This window comes from Electrona antarctica (genome assembly GCF_951216825.1).
Source record: "Electrona antarctica genome assembly, chromosome: 24".
In the NCBI taxonomy this organism is placed as follows: domain Eukaryota; kingdom Metazoa; phylum Chordata; class Actinopteri; order Myctophiformes; family Myctophidae; genus Electrona; species Electrona antarctica.
Window position 1 is genome coordinate 9,336,226 of NC_136803.1, and position 23,960 is coordinate 9,360,185.

General features: G+C 42.3%; 1 protein-coding gene across 1 annotated transcript in view; it reads right to left on the reverse strand.

The window, feature by feature from the left end:
* Window positions 1–23,960, reverse strand: part of LOC306917210 (uncharacterized protein) — a gene marked incomplete at its 5' end in the record, with an annotated part of 66,187 nt that overhangs the window by 13,300 nt on the left and 28,927 nt on the right. Inside the window, 16 exons of the mRNA XM_079495342.1 lie at window positions 1,339–1,419; window positions 3,408–3,476; window positions 5,125–5,193; window positions 6,982–7,050; window positions 7,706–7,774; window positions 8,147–8,215; window positions 10,415–10,483; window positions 11,309–11,377; window positions 12,455–12,526; window positions 12,992–13,060; window positions 13,212–13,283; window positions 13,743–13,811; window positions 14,295–14,363; window positions 14,749–14,817; window positions 17,570–17,638; window positions 22,512–22,580. Of these exons, the coding sequence (XP_079351468.1) occupies window positions 1,339–1,419; window positions 3,408–3,476; window positions 5,125–5,193; window positions 6,982–7,050; window positions 7,706–7,774; window positions 8,147–8,215; window positions 10,415–10,483; window positions 11,309–11,377; window positions 12,455–12,526; window positions 12,992–13,060; window positions 13,212–13,283; window positions 13,743–13,811; window positions 14,295–14,363; window positions 14,749–14,817; window positions 17,570–17,638; window positions 22,512–22,580 (1,122 nt within the window). The remainder of the gene's footprint in view (window positions 1–1,338; window positions 1,420–3,407; window positions 3,477–5,124; window positions 5,194–6,981; window positions 7,051–7,705; window positions 7,775–8,146; window positions 8,216–10,414; window positions 10,484–11,308; window positions 11,378–12,454; window positions 12,527–12,991; window positions 13,061–13,211; window positions 13,284–13,742; window positions 13,812–14,294; window positions 14,364–14,748; window positions 14,818–17,569; window positions 17,639–22,511; window positions 22,581–23,960) is intronic.

The window sequence follows — 23,960 nt, forward strand, 5'->3', positions numbered from 1 at the left end:
GCGTGCGTGCGTGCTTGTCTGTCTGTCTTGTGCATGGGCTCTGTCCATAGAGGTGTGTTATCATGACTTGGGGAACTTGAGAACTTTTTGAAATATTTAGCTTTATGAAAGTTTAACTGCACACTGGAACTCAATGGAGAGGCTGCTTGGGCTGCGTCTTTGCCTTTAACGTGTAGAGACAGATGACTGATGTCATGATATACTGAAATCACTTAATGACTGATGTCAGAGGCTGGCCTCCAACAACTGTGAACGTGCCCAACTACATGGACAGTGCAATAACCCAGGCAACGCTAGTGGGTACCCTGTTAGCAGAATATATGTGTCTATTTTAAAGTGTATTGTCCTGAATCTTTTATGTTCCCCATAACCAGGTCTCCCGGGAAAAATAGATCTTTCATCTTTCATTTTGAAATGAAGGTCAAACAAACAAAACACAATCTGTGAGACTGAAACAAAATGGTCTCTATGCGATGAGCCTGTCCAATACATGTCCATATACTACAATTTACAATTACAATTTAGGCATTTAGCAGACGCTCTTAATCCAGAGCGACTTACATTAGGCAAGAACAAAAGCATGGGAATACATCACATATATAAAATGCATTTATCAAGAAACATGCGTAAGCTAAGAACGTAACTAGAACATATCTATATAATGACACTATACATATTAACTATACATATATACTATACTATGCTATACATATGTACTATGATATACTGTATGTTACAATAAGATACAGAGAGGTGGAGAAAGTATTCACAATTTTCACTTAAAACCCATTTTGACCTGAGATCAGATTCTGAAAATGTCTTCTACATCCTGACAGTTTTCTGAAAAAGCTATGTTTCTGTCAGTCGTTCTTCGATTTTTCGAAAATAGCAGACGTACAAGCTCGTAGCGCACCACCGAGTGGCGCGCTATGAGCTTGTAGATCTGCTATTTTTCAATAGCTAAAGCATAACATAATGCTAACACCAAAAGGGGTTCCCGCCCAAAATGGTTCAAGTAAAAGAATCAATACTGCAATATAGAAATACTGGGAGCTTGTAGATCGGCTATTTTCGAATGGCCGAAATGTATATACAGTAGCGCTGAAGTGGTGACTGTATGTTTTGTAATAATAATCAAAATCTACAAAGTAAAAGTACAATATTTGCCTCTGAGATGTGAGATAGTGGAGTAGAGGTAAAAGTACTGGAAATTGGAGTAAAGGAGTGAAGTAAAGTAAAAAATACCATTTGACTTAAGTCCAGTGCTTAAGTAAATGTACTTAGTTACTTTCCACCACTGAGTATAAGATACATTAAAGAACACAGGGCATGACTCACGGCTTGTCCTGGTGTTCCGCCGTCCCCCAAGTCTCCTTTGATGCCTTTCAGTCCCCTCTCCCCCGCTGAGCCACGGTCCCCCTGTCACACACGCACACGCACACACACACACACACACACACACACACACACACACACACACACACACACACACACACACACACACACACACACACGGTTTGAGTCATACGACTAAGAAAAGGCAAGAGACCGAATCATCGTGACATCCCCACAACCAGTGGGTTGTGGTGGAAGAAGTACTCTTTTCACTCAAGTAAAAGTATCAATACTGCAATGTAGAAATACTCTGTTACAAGTAAAGAATCGGGAATTTCAAAATGTGCTCGAGTAAAACTACAAAAGTATTGGTATCAAGATGTACTTAAAGTACCAAGATTAGAACATACTCATTATACAGAATGTCCCATTTCACAAGTTTTCTAATGTATAAAAAAATCTTTTACAAAATTGTGTTTACAAAAGTGTCGCATCGCGACGCATTGTGAGCTTTTGGATTGGCTATTTTCAAATGGCTGAAATGTATATAGGGCTGAAGTGGTTAATGTACAGGTATATGTTTTGTGACAATAATAAAAATTTACAAACTAAGTAACTAAAGTTTTAATATAATTGTAGTGGAGTAAAAGTATAATATTTGCCTCTGAGATGTAGTGGAGTAGAAGTAAATGTACAGAACAGTACAGTTGAGTAAATATACTTTACACCACTGACCACAACCAAAACTTTATTTATGGGTAGATAACGCCTGCACCGTCCCATTGGAGCAGTATAATTCATTGACCTTATTTCTGGAATAAAAGGGACACTAATAATATTGATATTGACTATTACAAATGTACGGAGCCCCTGAATGGCCATGCATTCAAAATATATTTTATCTTGTCCGTACAAGATGATATATTGTCCGTACAAGATAATATCTTGTCTGTACAAGATAATATCTCGTCCGTACAAGATAATATCTCGTCTGTACAAGATAATATCTCGTCTGTACAAGATAATATCTCGTCTGTACAAGATAATATCTCGTCTGTACAAGATAATTATTATCTTGTACGTACAAGATAATATCTTGTACGGACAAGATAATATCTTGTACGGACGAGATATTATCTTGTACGGACGAGATAAAATATATTTTTAATGCATGGCCATTCAGGGGCTCCGTACAAATGTATTATTTTCTTCAAATATATCTGGTTGACAAATAGGATGACAAACTAGACATAGCTAAAGTTCTGGACACTTTATTTGATATAGTGAAAACATTCTAAAGCATTCTACCCAGAAATACCCGTTTGTCTATAAATTAGGATTAGGCATAATGCCCTGACTGCACCTTACTCTTACTGTACTAATAATCCATTGGAATGTTGGTAAAGTGCAATCTGTATATTATGCCTAAAGTATACTCTGTGTTGTATGTCGGGGTCCCACACCGAAAACAGCAGAGCTTATAGATCGGCTAATTGTGGGTGGGACAAGCTAAGACTATAGAGCGTCGCAGTCCCGCCCCCTACCATGGACCAGGAAATGATTCTCCGTTCATTTTCCTCATAGACATTTCAGAAAGTATTTATTTAAAGACGTTTACGCCGCGGACAAAGCCAACTCGAGTCGTGACAAATCATGACAACAAACAAAACATTTTGGGCCGAACAAATAATTAGAAAGAAGAAAAAAACGGCAGGTTACAACACTTTTTTTGTTGTTTTTCTTCTTTGTAATTATTTGTTTGGTCCAAAATATTGTTTGTGTTGTCATGAGTTGTCACGACTCGAGTTGGCTTTGTCCGCGGCGTAACCGTCTTTAAATAAATACTTTTTGAAATGTCTATGGGAAAAATGCATTGGGATTCATTTCCTGGTCCATGGTAGGGGGCGGGACTGCGACGCTCTATAGTCATACGAGTCGACTAGGCTTCAGTGCAACAACATGTGATGTGTAGCATGGTTGCACCTGCCAATTGGATATCATGTAACAGAATATAATGTGTGAATATGCAGGTGAGCACACACACACAAGCAGAAACAAACTTGTTGACTCACCTTAGCCCCAGCGAAGCCCTCCCCAGGGATTCCTCTTGGGCCTGTCACACCCTGGGATCCCTGCTCGCCCTGAAAAAAATATATAAAAAAATAGGGCAAAACGATTGCTACAGTATGTGAGATGTGGAGAAGTGTCAGTTTTCTGCTCCTGTCACATACAATTTGCTGCCCGTACAGATTCCATATGCATAACCGTGACCTAGACTTAATTATGCATGCAGTACCACACAAACTGACTTCTTACATTTGCATAGGGGGATGGTAGACCTGAGTGTTCTACATATGAAAATGTGACAATATTCACAACTATTTATCCTACAAACCTTTACACAAAATTCAGTTCTAGTGGATGCTGTTAACCAAAGCATCTTATGGTATCAGGAGTGCGTGCAATTTAACCCATTAAAACAGCCAAAGCATCTGTGTCATTTTAGATTTTTGTGTTGGCTATTTAAAAATGACATTTATAATTATAATTGTACAAGCTCTGTGAGCTTGTATACTGTAACTGTGCTTGGAAAGATCCAATTGATATCAATGACACCGGCTACATCATGCGCACGGATAACGCCAGTCCTGCATACACAGGCTTTAAAATAGGATTGGATCTATTTCTGCGCGTGTGCGTATGCGGGGCTCGCGTGCGTCACGCGCACATTATATGGTGTGTGCCAGAGGTAAATGGGTTAAATGTAGCCCCCACCCCCCGGTGAGAATGAAACCCCCTAGGGATGCTCCCCATCCGATTCTAATCATATCATTTGATTTGGAGTATCTGCCCATTTCCGATCCGATATTTATATATTCATCATAGACCATCATATACCACTTATGCCATATCACAAGTACAATATCCAAATATCCAGTCTAATATGATACATATCCAGTCGAATATGATACATATCCAGTCTAATATGATAAATATCCAGTCTAATATGATACATATCCAGTCTAATATGATAAATATCCAGTCTAATATGATAAATATCCAGTCTAATATGATAAATATCCAGTCTAATATGATAAATATCCAGTCTAATATGATACATATCCAGTCTAATATGATAAATATCCAGTCTAATATAATAAATATCCAATCTAATATGATACATATCCAGTCTAATATGATAAATATCCAGTCTAATATGATAAATATCCAGTCTAATACGATAAATATCCAGTCTAATATGATAAATATCCAGTCTAATATGATAAGGATATAATATTGATACTAGGGTTGTCCTGATCACGTTTTTTGTATTTTTGCTCCCGCTCAGATTCTGATCATTTGATAATGCCGATTTCCGTGATCGGATCGGGACAAACCCAAGGGGCCAGTGAGGCACTCCAACGTTGAAGCACTGGGCCCTAGTGGTAAGAGGAGGGACTACAGGCGGACCCGTGGATTCATGACCGGGAAACCCTGTGCAGCTGGGCTTTAACATTGAGCGCTCGGTTGCACTTCCGCATTGGACCACCACAATTTGGTGGTCCAATGCGGAAGTAGACGTTTTGAGACGGTCCTTCCGGGTGCTTCAAAACGCCACTGAGCAACTTCCACTGACATGAATAGCGGAGGGGGCGGAGCTTCGCGCCAGATCAGTCTCTATCCTTTTAATACTCTATGGGACAACCCTACTCCTAGACTTGGAAGCTAAGTAAGCTACATACATGTATGACCACTCCAGTCTGAGCCTGGCACATTATCTCAACCTACCTTTGGCCCCTGAAGTCCTTGTCCCGGAGGCCCTGACGGCCCTGGAAGGCCCGGTCGTCCGATGTTACCCTACAGTGCAGAGTAAGGCAGATATCATCATGAATGTTACAAGAAGAAGATACAGCGTAGGCGTGCCAGACCAGAGCAGCTTGAAATGACTCTTTGTACCTTGTCTACATGTCTCGAAGATGACAAGAAATGACGTAATAGTATATAGTAGACTTGTGTTTACAAACATCATAGTTGAACAAACTAGTATTATGTATAATCCCTATAAAGTAAGGGATAATGCATATATTTTCCCCCAAACCACAACTACAGTAAGTAAGTAAGTCAGTAATTATGTAAGTAAGCCCTGCCGAGCCATTAGGCCCATAGGGCAGAAACCTATCTCCTGTTTCTGTGGCGTGAGACAGCTTGATGTACAAGGACACCCCCTGGACATGACGCTATAGTATGTCGCAGGGACTTACCCCGCAAATCCAACTCTTGATGCCTCCCAGTCCCAGGGCGGACACTCTAACCTCAAGGCCACTGAGCTGGTCAGCCACAACTACAGACTACCTATTAATACATAGACAAGCTGGCTTCTTTTATTTTCTCTTTCAAAAAAACCCATCTGGCATATGAGGGGTCCGTACACGTTGCCTCTCGCCCGATATGTGCATGTTGTGAATGTTTTCATCAGTATGGACACGGTGACTTTCCCTCTGTCTGTCTATATGCAAATAAACCTCATCTGAGGCACTCTGCTCCTTTTAAATTACATCACATCTAATGATCCACGGCCGGCGTGATCCTCTGGGCCTTTAACGACCCTGATCTGAAGCACGCACAGGACTTCCTGCGGTGAAACGTGGAGGATGTGATAATTGAGGGCCTCTGATGGCCCCCGGAGGGAACCCGCTGAACTTCCTCCCTGATGGGCAGGAGTATGGTTGAAAGGCCTGCCTGCAGTTGTGCTCAGTTGAGCCAGGCTGCTCCCGCAAGCTGACAATAGCCGATCTACATGCTGACAACGCGTCGCGACGCGTTCTCAGCTGGGGGGTTGGCTTTAGGCGGTAGTAGGCAGAGGTGGAAAAAGTATTCAATTGTGTTACTTAAAAGTAAAAGTATCAATAATGCAATATAGAAATACTCGGTTACAAGTAAAAGTCTGGAATTCTAAATTTACTTGAGTAAAAGTACAAAAGTATTGGCATCAAAATGTACTTGGAGTACCAAAAGTAAAAGTACCCATTATGCAGTTGTCCCATTTCGAGTTTTCAAATGTGTAAAAATCTGTAAAAATAGTAGATCTACAAGCTCACAATGTATCGCATCGTGACACATTGTGAGCTTGTAGATCAGCTATTTTCAAATAGCTTTCCAAAGAAAAATATTGGAGTAAAAGTACAATATTTGCCACTGAGATGTAGTGGAGTACAAGTTCAAGGACTGGAAATTGGAAATACTCAAGTAAAGTACAAAATTGTACTTAAGTACAGTACTTGGGTAAATATACTTAGTTACTTTCCACTGGCGGTAGTATGGGGGGCGATGCGTTCGCACGTACAAAGGTGAAGCAAAGGCGTCTGGAGCTGTCTGTCAAGAGCTACAACATAATACCTCTTGAGGATAATCAGAAACACCTGGGCACGCACTGTAAATCAGAATAAAGATTACACAGCGCTCGCTGCGCGCCGTCTACCATGTGAGCACAGTGACAAATGGTTTGATGAAAAGTATTTTTGGAAGCTACTTTAAACAAAGGGTCGTGCTAATCCTGCACGCTTCGTGCCGGTGGGGGACATTCCAGAAGTGTTCTTCATAACGCAGTGTGTGTGTGTGAGAGTTATGAGGTGTGTTTTCTGTTACCGATGGTCCTTGCAGGCCTTCCCCTGGAGGTCCCGGTAACCCGGGCAACCCACGGAATCCAATATCGCCCTGGCAAGATGAGAACAGAGGGGTTTGGACGAACTGAAGGCTGCTACACGCACAGCCTAACAATCAAACAGGTCGAGTGAGCTTGCTTGATCATAAATGAATCATGTAGCCGCTGCTGTTACTTTTGTACACGCACACTCGTGCGGCACCCGTATCTACCAAAAGAGGTAGATACGGGTATACTTGCACTGCACAGCTAACAAATAATTTGGATTCACCTCATATCACTTGATTATTTGCTAGCTCACTTGTAATTATACTGTATGTAAAAATATATGAAAAACGTACTGTATGTATGTATGTATGTATGTACCGTATGTATGTATGTATGTATGTATGTATGTATGTATGTATGTATGTATGTATGTATGTATGTATGTATGTATTGATTGAAATATTTATTAACAGTTTGCAGAATTACAGTACATTTCAAGCACAAACTCAATACAAAGGCTGTTAACTGTGAGTGGACGACCCAATTAAGCATTACACTTGTTTACAAGAGGGTCCACCATGTTCAATTCATCAAAACATTTAGAGACGTACAAATAGACACTATATAGACAAAGAACAGAACAGGAATTCATCATAATGGAGGTAAGAAGGCAAAAGAAACATATACAGTGAGGGAAAAAGGGGGTATGTATGTATGTACCTTTGGTCCAGGAATGCCAATTCCTTCCACGCCAGGTTCTCCCATAAGGCCTGGCAAACCAGGAGGGCCCTACACAAAAACACAACACAACAACAATGTGTTGTGACGTCCGGTACGTATGTTGAACATTGAACATAAGTTCGGGCAGGGGCCATCGTATTCCTAACATCTCACTAAATCGTGTACAGGTATGTTAAGTATTAGCATGAAATGGAGAGGGTTCATGGATAAACCTGGCCATCCGGCTTTGACTGTAACTCTTGATACTAAACGTAAAACTGATGGATGGGTCAGGAAGCCCAATGACAGACGGATGGATGAGTGTAGCGCTATGTAAAACTAGGTAAAGACACGTGTAACAAATTGGCAGATGAATGCATGCAATGGCAGGTGCACAGATGGTCATAATATGGTGGTCCGTCATGGGCGTTGTATCCTCACCATGGGGCCGGGGTAACCGTCTCCTTTGGGACCAGAAGGCCCATGGGGCCCTGAATCCCCACGCTCACCCTGCAAAAAGCACATCATCCAACATGAACTCCATCATAAATAAATTAGTTACAGTAGCATTGATCCTTAAACTCTCCACCCCAGAACACTTCTTCTCCGAGTCCGAATATCATATGTTTGTAGTTGTACATAAGGTTTGTGAAAACAAACATGTCATGGGCAATAGTGGGGAAAAAAGGCAGATTTTATATGGCACGCTGCTTCCTTCTTAAAATGTATTATTTACGGCTCACCAGTATGTGAAATTCACATTGAAGTTGTTTCTTTTTTAACTGCTTGTTATTAACTCTACAGATGTATTTTACTAGAGGTTCGGACCGCTATGCGGCCAGAACATCCACGCTACGCATCCCTCACATCTCTCTCTCTCTCCCCCCTTCTCTCTCTCTCTTTCTCTCTCTCACTCTCCTACCTCTCTCTCACCCAGTCTCTCTCTCACCCAGTCTCTCTCTCTCTCTCTCTCTCTCTCTCTCTCTGTAATAGCAATACAGTACATGGCTACACGCCTGTGAAAAAGGCTGTATTGTTTTTGTTTTGTTCACAGCAGATGGAGTGGCTTACAGTAGCTTTGCTACATTTGGGCACACAGCCAACAAAATACTATTGTTATTGCACTGCAATTAATTCAAGTTGTTGTAATGCAATGCATTTGCATGTGACATTGTTATAGTATATAGTATATTGTTATAGTATAATACCAGTAAGACGCCTGAGGGTGAGAAGCTACCGGGTCTGTTTTTCTCTCTCTAGTTTTCGCTGGCTGCCGGGTGTGGCTGCACTAATAACTTTGGGGCAGCCCCGTATAGAGTTTGAATGGACAGGTATCAGTCAAAAGGGAGACATCGAAGAGGAATGATGGATGGGGAAGGATCAACATATGGAATGTCAGAACAGGTTCTGACATATATCCATATACAGTTGGGTGCCACCGATATTGTCCCTTATCATTTGACCTATTTAGGCCTGACCTCAAAATTTTAAAAAATCCTTCTAAATCCTCCAGTTTTCTGAAATCAATATTTTCACGATTTTTCAAAAATAGCAGACCTACAAGCTCGTAGCGCGCCACTCGGTGGCGCGCTATGAGCTTGTAGATCTGCTATTTTTCAATAGCTAAATTATAACAATGTTTAAAACACCAAAAGGGGTTCCCGCCCAAAATGGGTTAACTGTCCTTTTGCGCAGATCACGCAAACCTCAGCAAAAAGAAAAGGACAATATCGATGGCCTCCAACTGTATGGAGATCTAAGGGTTTGAGGTTTGAGGTCAGATGAGTTTCTGGCCAATATTGATGACATCAGGGATCTCCATATATGGGCTTAACTGTGACAGCAGGTCACATTTACTATATATCCATCCCTGATGATGTCACGTGATGTCACAATGACCTGGGCACCATATATGGGGGCTGATGTCACTATGACCTGGGGGCTTGTCTGGGGTGAGTGACGTGACAGAGTGACGGGGATTGTGGGTTAGGTGTCGTGACAAAAACGCAAGGTTTCATTGTTATCTGCGACCTTTGGTCGCAACAAACACTGTACAAACATGTCAGATGAAGATGTTTCTAAAAACTCTCGTTTCTGTAAAGAAACTATTTACCATAGGGAGAGTTATATAGCCAGGTTGATACGGTCGCAAGTTACCACAGTGGGGGCAGCCATGTTTGTTGTTTGATGCTGTCGAGTGACAGCTGATGGCCAATCAGCTGCTGCGATCAGATTTTCGATCGAGACTAACACACTCCCAGACCTTAATCGCCAGAACATGTTTTATTTAATGTGCGTGGCTAGCGATTCAGGGCTCGAGCCAGGCTAGTTTTGAGGTATTTGTACTTTACTTGAATATGTACAATATTGTCAGTACTTTAATTTCTACTACATTTCAGAGCCAAATGTTGTACTTTTACTCCACTGCAAATTTTTGACAACTTTAGTTACTAGGCTTAGTTACTTTTTAGATTTTCATTATTATTACAAACACTTCGGCCCAATGCACATTTCGACCATTTGAAAATAGCCGATCTGCTATTTTCAAAATATTTATACATTTGGAAATTATTAATGGGAGTATGGGACATGCTGCATTGGGCAATTGGTCCTAGGGGCCGGGTGGTTCGGGTGGTGGTGCGACGTAGGTGTGAGGGCCAGAACCTCTAGCAAAGTGGATAAGCGTTATTTATATATATCTTGTCTTACCTTGGGACCAGGGAGTCCATAGCCAGTCTCCCCTATTGGACCAGGAAGACCAGATGGGCCAAGATCACCCTGGGAAACATACATGATTCAATCATTGACGTAGAGAGCAGATGGAAATACATACAGAATGCACAGTTGCACAATACATTCAACTAGCACTTCGCTAAGCCCCGCCTACTCCACTCTGCGATGGCAAGCTGTCCTTCTCTCACCCATGTTAAATGACGGGGATTTCTCCATATAAACAATCAGTCATTTATGTAGCAAGAGCTTCAAAATGTCTAAATCTAGTCAACCAGGCCTGCAGTAGGCTATGCACTGGACAAAATGGGCATGACATTATTTCAATAAACTAGAAATACAAGGACATGAGGGAGAAACGGTATCCAACTCAATCAACTTTAACCACCGTCCTACAGGAGTTTTCATGTAATGCACGGTAAGAGTACGGTGATTAGTATTATTGCCATCACCTGGGTGCCTCAGTCATGTAACTTTATGTCCTCAACATACAACACAGCCATGCAAAAATATTGACAGCTATGAGATGACAAAAACGTGTCATCCTTAGCAACGGTTACTAAACTATTTGGATTGGCATTGGACAATCGCTTTTGGGGTGGGGTTTAGCGAAGGCCTAATTGATGCTTCTGCAACCATTACATCTACAACTACTACTATATCCACTAGGACCACTACTAACTACACACACTACTTTCTAATACTATGGCTAATGCTCCTGCCTGTATATGTTATTATTACCTAAATTGTGTTGTTTTAATGTAGGTGAAAGCTCTTTGTGCTCTTTTAGAAACCCTGACTTTCCCTTCATTTTAAAATGTGATGTTATGCGTTTGTTGTTGAAGGTTATAAAACGGAGGAGAAAACAGATACCTTGCCTCCTAGGATCCCACGGCCTGGCATTCCTGGTAAACCCAATCGACCTGACGTCCCTGGCTCTCCCTGGTGACGGGGAGAAGAACAGAAACAAATTGTAATTGTCTTTCCTCTTTTTTGTATTCTTTTTTTTACTATTTGATTTAAGAAAGACAAGACATATTTTGCAAAAACAACACACTGCACCTCATCAGGCACAGGCAGTCAGATGCTATGAATAACAGAGACAACAGAGACAGCGCCTCGACAATAAAAGTAGGCCTATTGGGATATAGAAATGACTAGATTCACACACTGGCCAGTTTGCTCTTTGCTCTCAGATTGAAATGGGAAAATGACTGTATCTGGGTGATTTGTCACAGGATAATACACAAAGAGAAGATATTTACCTGGTCAAAGTGTTATTGGCAGCTAGTAAAAAAGCAATTACAAGGCGATGGTACAAACCAGAACCCCCAGCTTGTGAGCAGTGGCTGAGCATTGTGGAGGAGATATTTGTAATGGAGAAACTAACTCATATATTGAGACTACAAGAGGAACTATTCATTGACAAATGGGAGAAATGGACTGACTATAAGGATCAACAAAACAACACCAATGTTAATAATGATGGACATTCATAAATGGACTGGAATATGTTGTATATTAATGATGTATCTGAACCCTTGCACTGTAATTGTCATTTTATGTTTTTTTTTTTTTTATGTCTACCTGCAAATAAAAATTAAGTTTAAAAAAGAAATGGGAAATGGGAGTGGTGGAAAGTAACCAAGTACATACTTACGTTATTTTGAGGTATTTGTACTTTAGTTGAGTATTTCCAATTTCCAATACTTTTACTTCTACTCTACATTTTCGATTGTACTTTTACTCTACTACCATTTATTTGACAGCTTTAGTTACTAGTTACTTTGCCATTACTTTTGTACTTTTACCAAGTACATTTTGAATTCTGGACTTTTACTTATAACACAGTAAGTTCTACATTGCGGTATTGATACTTTTACTTAAAAACTGTGAGTACCTTTTCAAACCACTGGAGTCCACCCAGCCCCACATGTGATGTACAGTAAGATCAAAATGGCCTGTGTGTGAATAGTTATCAATAGTCAGAAAGATGTGTTAATGTTAATGCATCCTCACCTTGGCTCCTGAGGGCCCAGCAATGCCCGGTGGACCAGACAAACCTCGTATTCCCCTCTGGCCTTGGTCCCCCTAATAAGACAAAAACAGGGACCAAAGTTACTGATTCGAGCACAGCCACACAGACTGGGCTCATGAAAAAGTTACAGAAGACATGCTGTCAGATTCTGGCCTGTGGAGCTACAGTTGGAGGCCATCGATATTGTCCTTTTCTTTTTTCTGAGGTTTGCGTGATCTGCGCAAAACCCCTTTTGGTGTTTTAAACATTATGTTATAATTTAGCTATTGAAAAATAGCAGATCTACAAGCTCATAGCGCGCCACCGAGTGGCGCGCTACGAGCTTGTAGGTCTGCTATTTTTGAAAAATCGTGAAAATATTTATTTCAGAAAACTGGAGGATTTAGAAGGAGTTTTTAAAAAATTTGAGGTCAGGCCTAAATGGGTCAAATAATAAGGGACAATATCGGTGGCACCCAACTGTATAAGGCAGTTCTAGAACTTCCTTGGATAAATGGAGGAATTAGACAGTTTCGTACCTTCTCACCCTGCGTGCCAATTCCAGGAGCGCCTTCAAGTCCCCTTAGACCTGTGGGGCCTGGCTCGCCCTATGGACACGCACGCACGCACACACGCACACACACACACACACACGCACACACACACACACACACAGACACACAGTGAATTCCTCAGGGTTTACCAATGGAGTTAGAACAGTCACGTACGGAGGATATAAGTGATAAAAGCGAGTCATACTTTCTGTCCAGGTGCTCCGTCCTCCCCTGGCAGACCTGGCAACCCACCCAGTCCTATGGATCCTGGCTCCCCCTGGAGGGAGATCATCCATCATACGTTAGTGCGCCACATATTAAAGGAAAGTGTTTCAGTACACGGTTCCCACTTTGCGGTGTATTCTGTCTTGTCTTTACTCTTACATTTATCTGGTTGGTGCTTATAGCACACTTTGAGCTTAAAATGAATAGAAAGAAGATCCTGTAAAAATAGTTTATTAGTAGTAGTTGTAATTATTTGAGGATGTGTGTGTGTGTGTGTGTGTGTGTGCTTGTGTGTGTGTGTGTGAGTGCGTGCGTGCGTGCGTGCGTCACTCTATTGGCAATGCCTCAATACACTGTATCATCCTCAATTCAAAACATAAGGCTTATGAGCCTTCAGATATATAATACATCTTTAACACAACATCTGACATACACGGTGCTGTTTGGTGATCAAAGAAACGTTGTGCGTGATATCAGTTATGGTGAGTTTTAGCGGATGGTGCCGACTCACCTTATTTCCTGGTTCACCAGCCCCTCTCTCTCCGGTGACGCCAGCCTCCCCAGGCAAGCCTTGGTCCCCCTGAATGAGAGAACCACCAGAGGACAATATGACTTAACTCTGATATAACTACAGTACAGAAATACAAAACTACTTAAACTCAACCCAAGGTGGGTAATCTTGTTTTAAAAATAATCTGCCTAATGATGATGTCACTGGCGGACAGGTTTCTGAACTGCCCACAGCCCTCCTATGTTGAATGTCCACCTCAGTGCTTCCTATACTGTACCTCCGTCCTTATATGTGATCATTTTCTTGAAATCGGTGTTTACCACAGCCATATTTCCATCCTTTAGACTAAATCCACCACCATCTGTTTGTTTCACTCCCCATAACACCATAGCTAAGCCATCAGCTCCTCATCCACTCTGTTCTCTTCCCCCATACAGTGTGCCCGTCGAGGTCTTCTAAATTATGTTTTTGGTTAAAATAATGTTTTATTCAACACATTATGTATTCGTTGATATATTTATTTTGCCCTTTAAAGCATAAAAGCATACACACCTTGGACCCTGGGAAACCCTCTCCCTGGGGGCCTCTACCCCCTGTTGGCCCCCTGGGCCCTTCTGTACCCTGGAGATCCATGGACACAGAGATTAGTACACAGTCAGTGGCATAATACACAGAATAACTTGTATGAACAATGATACTCTACATCCACTCTGGAATTAAATAATCAATGTAATTGATTGTAATGTATTGTAATGTATTGAATTTCTTTTTGTTTCTGTCATTTCATTATAGAAAATATCCCTTCTTTACGAATAACATTTTAGCCAAATATGCATAACAATAGTATTTTTCAAACAAATCATGCAATAACTTTCTAAGATGCCACATTGTCTTCTGGCGGTGGATATAATTTGGATCACTGCTTGCAGTGCAAAATATGAAAATAAATCATGGAAATATGCAAACGATGATATAAAGAACAGTGTTTCAGTAACGACGGACTCACCTTCTCCCCTTGTATGCCCGACCCTGTGAGGCCAAGAGGGCCAGGAAACCCTGGAGGGCCAAAGTCCCCCTAGAGGTAACAACGAGAATGCAGGCAGAGGAACAGTGAGGCGGTTATGACACATAGCATTAGCACCTCATGTCAAGTAGCACGTTCCATATGATTTATAGCACATGGAAAGCACCCAGTAATAAATTGCCATGTTTGTGACATTCCAGCGCATTTTATTGCGTGTTCATTATTAATGACTACAAAAGCATGATTTAAAATAAACCCACTCGACAAGGTATACCCGCGTAAAGAAACCTTTACAACTATGAATAAGTACAGCTTCCGAATAGGACAGTATAACTTAACACAATTCTGTTTTATGTGGTAATGAACAAAGAATGTTTATTGCAGCAAATAATAAAGTGTTCCAGGTGTCCGTAGATGAAGGAACAATGCTGAATGAATGGCTTGAAGTCTATAAGTGGTGAATCAGTGTTGGACGTGGTTGACAGAGGCACAACCGGATGTTTCAAGCACAAGTGGAACTTGTCTTCGATAAGTCAGCATAAAAAAATAAACGTTAACATGTGTTCTTTTTCTTAATAATGCAAACTTAACAACTGTTTTCAATTCACACTTAAGTTGCTGTAAAGCTCTCTTTGCTGTCTCTCTCTGTCTCTCTCTCTGTATCTCTCTCTCTATGTCTCTCTTTCTGTCTCTCTCTGTATCTCTCTCTCTGTAGCTCTCTCTCTATGTCTCTCTTTCTGTCTCTCTCTCTCTCTCTTTCCCTTTCCCTTCCTCTGTCTGTTCACACATTTGATCCATCATCTTTTTACGTCATAATAAATCATGTGTCTAACACGAGGTAAATTAAAAAGTTTATTAGGTTTCAAGATGCAAATGTTGGCCTGACTACTGACATATTTGTCATTAGCTCATGAAATCGCTGTAATTTTCACCGTCATAACTTTCACCATAGGTACGGTAAGCTTGCCAGGGCAAATCCAGTTTGGCAAGAAAAACCACACCTAATTAACATAAAATGCTCAAAGACACACATGGAACGTCCTTGAGGATGACTTCACTGACAACCACAACTAAAGGTCGACCATTCCAATGACACCATAAAAACGTCATTCTTTCCGAGGGTATGCCGGCCGATAGTACAGTGATCAAGTGTTTCGAGGACAATTTTGATGTTTGACACAACAATCTGACACAAGATTGCCCTTCAAATCTTTTAACCCAGAGGTCCCCAACCACCAGTATGTGGAGTGGTGCCGGTCCATGGGACATGTCCCACCGGTATGTGGAGTGGTGCCGGTCCGTGGGACATGTCCCACCGCTACGCGAGAAGGGAATCCCAAGTTTTCCCGACCGTGAATCTATAACCGTGCGTCTCCAGGATTTTCCAAACAGCGGTGAAAAGTTAAGATACAAGGATTCGTCAGCGACGCGTCACTGACTGTGGTTTATAAACAGCTTAGAGTCTGTGTTACTTGCATCACTGTCGGATCCTTGGTATCTTTACCATTCACGTGTGTTCAACGAGCAGCAGCGCAACAACAAGCTGTAACCTATTCTGTCACGCTCGCGCTAATGAATCAAAACTCTCCACGGTACGGGATTGTTATTTCATGTCAAAACATTCAAGTATCAGAAGATGATGTAACCCAGGTAAAGTAATGCGTCACTCTGCATGTCTAAAGTTTTCCATAAGCCCAAAGCCATTTCTGATAGTCCTTACCTTTTATTTTATTATACTATCCTCGTTGATATAACGCCATTTAGGTCAATGATATAATAATATAGCAGCGGGTAGGCTACTTTTGAGCCCCCCCCCCGCTAATCTAGCCTTGCCATTCATCTTCTCTGTGCAGAGAAAGCTCATTATAATATATTATATTAGTCTGACTGGAGCCCTTCCATTCTTCAGGATGACTGCGACCTGCCTGGGTTCATCTGCATCAGGGCTGGGCAACTTTGATGATGGAGAGGGCCACTATATTTCCACACTCACTCCCTAGAGCCATATATTACTATCGTAGCAAAAATAGCCGATCTACAAGCTCAAAACGCGACGCGTTTTGAGCTTGTAGATAGGCTATTTTTGCTATATTCGAATTGAAATCTTGAATTATTTTTTACTATTTTTGAATTGGAATCCTGAAAATTAACATTTTTATGTCATTTCAAATGCCTTTAATTATACTTGTGTTGAGCATTGAGCCACTAATTTAGACTGAAGTAATTAAAGCGGGTCATGTTTGCATGTTGTGGAATTGTAAACAGCTGAAACCAATATTATATCAGTATTCTGACATTAACCTGAAGGCCACATTAAGTGAAGGTGGGGGCCGCATGTGGCCCCCGGGCCGCCAGTTGCCCACCCCTGATCTGCATGTTTGTGTGAGGGGGAGTATATTTACAGCCTAGTGTTACAGCCTACTGTAATGTCCTGTCTTGTGCTGCCCTGAACTGTCCTGAAATGCGTTGCATCACAACGCGTGAGCTGGTAGATTGGCTATTTTCAAATGGCAGAAATAGGCCAATAAGTGGTATGGTATGTTTTGTAATAATTAACAAAATCTACAAAGTAACTAAAGTTTTCAAATAAATGTTGTGGAGTAAAAATACAATATTTGTAAGTAGCATTATGGCTCGGTCGATCGAATGCACTATAAAAGCGCAATTGCCATTGATCTTCGGCAATGGCGTTAAGCGTCAGTATCAAAATTAGGCTTCAATTGACAAAGGACTTCGGCAATGGCGGTATAAGTGTTAAGTACAGTACTTATGTAAATGTACTTAGTTACTTTGCACCACTTACCTTGTCCCCTTTGACTCCATGGCCCGCTTGGCCCCTGGGTCCCCGTGGCCCCTCCAGTCCCCGCTCGCCCTGTGGAGACCAAGGGGAAAGGAGAAAGAGACAGAGAGAAATTAACATTATTACCAATTTGGAAGATGGATTCATCAAACGAATACAACAGCTAGGGCTGTCACGATTATGGCATTTTACGTGACGATTAATTGTCGCACAAGTCAGATTGTGATTAACGTTGTTGAGCACATGAATAAAACATTACATTTCTGTTTAGCTTTTAAGCTTTGAAATTACAGGACAGGAAATTACAGGGCAGATATGCCAAATAACCTAAACATGCAAATTACTGTCATATTTAAAAACGTTATATTTAAAAAAAATAACATTTATAGTGGAAATAGCTGATCTACAAGCTCATATAGATCTGCTATTTCCACTACGTTTTGAAAATGTTTGAAAATAATCAAAACATATGAACATTTTTCAACATAGAACGATTATGACGATTATGCAAAAAAATATTTTGATTATCTCAAATGATTGTGATTGGGTGATTATGTAATAATTGTGACAGGCCTAATAAGCGGCATAGAAGATCTGTGTGAGTGTGTGTGTGTGTGTACATGGCAGATGCTGCATGCAGGGCCCTGTGTGTGTGTGTGTGCGTGCGTGTGTGTGCGTGCGTGTGCGTGCGTGTACATGGAAGATTCTGCATGCAGGGTGCTGTGTTTATGTACTGTACATGGAAGATGCTGCATGCAGGGCCCTGTGGGTGTGTGTGTGTGTGTGTGTGCGTGCATGCGCGTGCGTGCGTGTACATGGAAGACATGAGGCTGCAGTGTTCTTCAGTCAACCAATCATCATTTTCACGATCCTTCCACAGTCACTGCTAAATGGTCACGGTGAGAGATTCTGGTGGCTAGCTTCCATTAATGTCACATCAGGGAACAACCTCCCACAAAACCACAGACCACCAAACATCAACTTGTGCAGGTATCGTAAACACGATTCAGTAAGGAAATGTCGCATTCCTGACCGAGCAGTTTGCAAACATTCCGTTCTAATTCCTGTTTGCATTTTTGTTTTTGTCTACATGACAACGTCGGGGCGAACAATGAAAAGCGCTGTTCACAGAGATGGCATATGAAGACAGATATAAGGAAGGGCAAATGCAAAACACAGTGTTCGCCTACAGATTAACATTAACCTATTCTGCAGTACTGTTGCAGACAATTCCTCATTAAAGGAGAATTCCATGCTAGAATGCATTCTTACCTTTATTTGTAGTTGTTACGTCCCCAACAAAGAGGTCCAGGTGTTATTTTGTGCAAAAGTGCATTATTGGCTATTTCCCCTAATATAAGCCCTCAATGGGGGTTGGGTTTTTGTGCTAATTCGCTTATTTCCATCGAAATAAGTAGTAAAGTGTGCCGCTCGGGATACTATTTACATTATGAAGAGAGGATATATACAAAAAAATATAGATTTTTGAGCGATGGAAATAAGGGAATTAGCATAACCCCCCATAGCCCCATTCAATTCAATGCAATTCATTGAGGGCTTATGGTAGGGGAAATAGCCAATAATGCGCTTTTGCACAAAATAACACTTGGACCTCTTTGGTGGGGACGTAACAACTACACATAAAGGTAAGAAAGCCTTCTAGCATGGAATAAGTTATCTTAGTTATCTTAGAGCAAAAAACTATCAACCATTGAACCCTATAGCGTCACTATTCTGGGCAAGTCATAATAGAACAACATTCACAAAAATCTATGATCTATAAAGACCTGTTGCGGCATATATTGTGTGCTTGTAGATCGGCTATTTCCGATGAAGACGTTTGGTGTTGAGGGGGAAAAAGCAGGGAGACAAAGATAGACCCCTGCCTGGGGCGCGTCGGTCAGTGGTTTTAAATGCCTCTACAAACAAAATGAAAAATGTCCCTCACGTAAATTCATTCCAGACCATTATTTGTAAAACTCTGATGGCTGAAAAGCGAGCATGAATCTTTCCAAACACTTCCTCTCGGGGACGCAGTGACAGTTATGTAGTAAAAAGTGTCTACAAAGGCCACATGATCCATATCTGAGCGTCTCTCACACGCTACACACTGCTCTGTGTCAGGACAAAAAGGGGTGAGAACTTTTCAAGACCGTGCTGTGCTGTCCAGAGGGGTTTGACGTGGGGACATGTTTAGCATCAATCAGAATCGTGGGTTTGGCACCAGGACAGGAGTGAAATAAAGCTGTCCATGAACCGAATCGCACGCAAACACCAGAATGTTGTCTCTGTGAAGTCACTCCCTGTGAAGTGTCTGCTTCGTAACCACACTCGGGCTTTGAGCTGAAATATTAAAGCACGCACGCACGGGAGAAGGGAAAAGAGACAAGTGAGGGATTAGTCCGGTAATCTTGGTTAACACTGGGTACAATAGGAAATGTGCACTGCAGTGCCTTGCTGTTTGATTCCGTAGAAAAGTCATATTTCTAGAGAAATATGTTATCCTCCTCCTCCGTCTCTGCAGCCTGAGGGGTTACCCAAGGACAGTAACACCATCGCAGCCTTGGAAGTACATTAGTTAGCAAAGCATTGCTTTACTTTCACACCAGGATGAATGATAAAAGAGGCAAATTTGTTGTCATAACACTCCAGTTTGGCAAACAAGGCCAGGGTGCTAATTATGTGGAAGGGTATGATATTGTGGCTGAGTTCTTGTGAATCTGGTACTTGTCAGGACACGTCGTGGTTAGGAGCACTTGCCTTTTTGGAACCGGGACGCCATCTGTGAGACCGGGGGTCAATCTCACGTCGAGAATGGAAGAAGCAAAAAAAGAAGAAAAAAGCAAGAACCCCTGAGGCCAATCTGAAATAGTCAGGAGATACACCTCCTGTTCCAGATCGGGGGTGGAAAGTAGCTGTCGCTCTCTCTCTCCGGGGAATGGCAGCAGATGAAATATGGGATGAATATCCGGTGAGGTGGAAAATAAAGGCGTCTCGAGTGAATTACGGCCATCGTGCGGTCTCTCGTGTAGGGCTCCGCTGCTCTGTATTTGGTGTTGCAACGCAGGCAAAGAGGACGATTACCTTTGTCATTATGCTGCTTAAGTGCATTCCCCAGACTTAATCGCGTTTCACTAACTCGGGGGGCCTCATCTGGTTTTATCAAAACAAGACTGCCTTTTGGGCTCAGCTACACCTGCCAATGGAAATCCACAGCCTCGTGTATAACTATGTGTTGTACAGGGATACCGGGCTGTGTGGAATAACACAACGTCCCTGAATGGAATGTGTGCATGTCATCACGTCTCCTGTAAGCCACTACAAACAGGACCCAAAAAAATCGGGGCAGAGGCGAGTCACGCAAAAAAACAAACAAAACAGAAATGCTAAGGCTGTATCGTCTGCATATAGCTATACGATGAGGGCATCTATTGTAGCGGGGACCAAGTCTGGTCTTGGCAGATGGATTCCGTGTGTGCGGATGTATGGGTGTGTACTGTCTCGCTGTGCATGTGTGTGTATCACTGTGAAACCACATACCTGTGTGTGTGTGTGTGTGTGTGTGTGTGTGTGTGCGTGCGTGTGTGCGTGCGTGCGCATGTGTGCGAACGCGCGCACATATGTGTATCTGTATAACCCGAGACGATGAGACACAGATGAAGAGATGGATCATTCTTTCCTTGCCATCTGTCACTGAGTGACTTTCTGTGGGCTCGCCGCGTGGTCCTGCATGGGTACTGTACACCCCCCCCCCCCCCCCCCCCTTCTCGTACACGGGGCTTTGTAGCTCGGCGCTCTGCGGCAGCGTGCTCTCATGTTCCCATGTTCTCTGTAGCAGATGATCAATGAACCGTATCGTGCGGCGCTGGGGTAATGAGAGACGCGCTGCGTGCGTTGCCCGCGTGTGGATTCGCGGGCCCTCTGTGTTCTGTTATCGTCTCGTGTTAACTGTATATAGGTTGTCAATTTCCTGTCTTTCCTGCAGCCAGGGATCTGGAGAGCAGACGGAGGAGCCTCTGTCGCAGGTCAGTGGGGTGTAGGTGAGTGATGGGGGGGGTGGGGGAGGGAGAGTTCAAAGCCTCTCGGGGACGTCGGGTTATGATCCTGGCAGGAAGAACTGCAGGCGTGGAAAGCCGGCGACATAATGTATGATACGTATTGTAGCTTCCGGCATACAGACATAATGTATGATACGTATTGTAGCTTCCGGCATACAGACATAATGTATGATACGTATTGTAGCTTCCGGCATACAGACTGGACATAATGTATGATACGTATTGTAGCTTCCGGCATACAGACATAATGTATGATACGTATTGTAGCTTCCGGCATACAGACATAATGTATGATACGTATTGTAGCTTCCGGCATACAGACTTGGTCCGACTGAAGTCAGTCGACTTTGAGGCTTAGGGCTCGTACACACTGCACCATATTTACTCCGATTATGCTGTCGGGAAGCACTTTTAGCGCTCGCCGACAAAACCCCCGATCTGACTCAAGATCGGGGTTTGATCGCCACGGTTTTGCTCGCTGTCTGTGAAAGGAGCTGCGAGAAGATCCAGTGCCGATAAAAGCGCTCGCCGACGCCTTCCTGAGCGAAAGTATTGGCATCAAAAGTACTTATTATGCACATTGGCCCATTTCAAATGTTTTCAAATGTATACAATAATTTGAAAATAGCCGATCTACATGCGTGAGCTTGTAGGTCGGTTATTTTCAAATGGCGGAAATGCGTATAAGCTTGAAGTGGATAATGTATGTAGTGGAGTAAAAGTACCACATTTGGATCTGAGATGTAGTGGAGTAGAAGTAAAAGTATTGGAAATACTCCAATGAAGTAAAAGCACCACAACATTGTACTTAAGTACAGTACTTAAGTAAATGTATTTTTAGTTACTTTCCACCACTGGTTAGGACTTAGGACAGGGCCTAATCTTACCTTGGATCCAGGGAAACCCTCTCCGATTGGCCCTTTCTCTCCTGAGATCCCCTGTGGCCCTTGAGGTCCCTGGGGAAACAAGCAAACAAACAAACAAACAGATGATCATCAAACATGTGTTGAATGAGTGCAAACCACAAAAACATTATTCTAGAATCGCACAAAATCGCACACAACACACACAATCTAGTCTAGTGTGTGTGTGTGTGTGTGTGTGTGTGTGTGTGTGAGTGTGTGCGTGTGCGTGCGTGCGTGCGTGCATGCATGTTCCTTGGGATTGTATTTATAATGTGTTGATTGGGTGTGAATCATGATCGCACCCTGTGTGTGTGTGTGTGTGTGTGTGTGTGTGTGTGTGTGTGTGTGTGTGTGTGTGTGTGTGTGTGCGCACCAATGCACACAGGTTTGGTGCCACATTCAACCCCATGAACCCAGCATAATATGCTCAGTGTGCACAGACTGGCTGAGAGCCACCTATAGGTGGCGCTGTCTATGCATATCGGTATCTTGTGTACTGTTTGACAGTTTTGACAGTGTTTGACAGTTTCTGAGTGTGTGTGCACTTGTCTTGACCTACTGTCTTTGTAAATAACAAGTATAGGCAAAGATTGCGTGATCTATTGCATTTTCTTCTGTGACCAGAAGCTTAAGTATTATTTAATTTACAGCAGCATAATTTATTGTGCAAGTCATGAATGTCATGTTCTTTTTTTCGCTGATGCCAGACATGATTGTGAAATTTGGGAAAGAGGGATGAGGACATTCGCTGAACTATTATTTTTGAATCAATGCCACATTTTTTTTCTGTATGCGTGAGTATACTCAAACTTCATTTATACTTGCGCGTGTTGGACACCTGCACATAACTAAAGCGCAATACATGCTCCTTCCGCGGGGATTTCCAAATCTTTTTTTCCGGAAAGGGAGGTGAGATACAGGTAACTACATTATGACGTCATTCAGGACTTCGGACTTGATTTTTCGGACGCTCCTCCTCAGCGACGACTATGGGGGGGGGCTGGCTATTTAGCTAATGAATTTTTGGTTTACATAGAAGTCAGTCAATTGGGTTTTTGGGGAGGGGGGCTTAGGGGGGCTATGCCTGCTGCACCAGAGGTCCTGACTTTCCAAACTAGTTCGGGGAGCATGTCCGAAGCGGAACCTTTCCGACGTCGGAGGGAGCATGTACCTTCAGTATGTACCTTCAGTATGTACCTTCAGTATGTACCTTCAGTATGTACCTTCAGTATGTGCCTTCAGTATGTACCTTCAGTATGTACCTTCAGTATGTACCTTCAGTATGTACCTTCAGTATGTACCTTCAGCATGTACCTTCAGTATGTACCTTCAGTATGTGCCTTCAGTATGTACCTTCAGCATGTACCTTCAGTATGTACCTTCAGCATGTACCTTCAGTATGTACCTTCAGTATGTACCTTCAGTATGTGC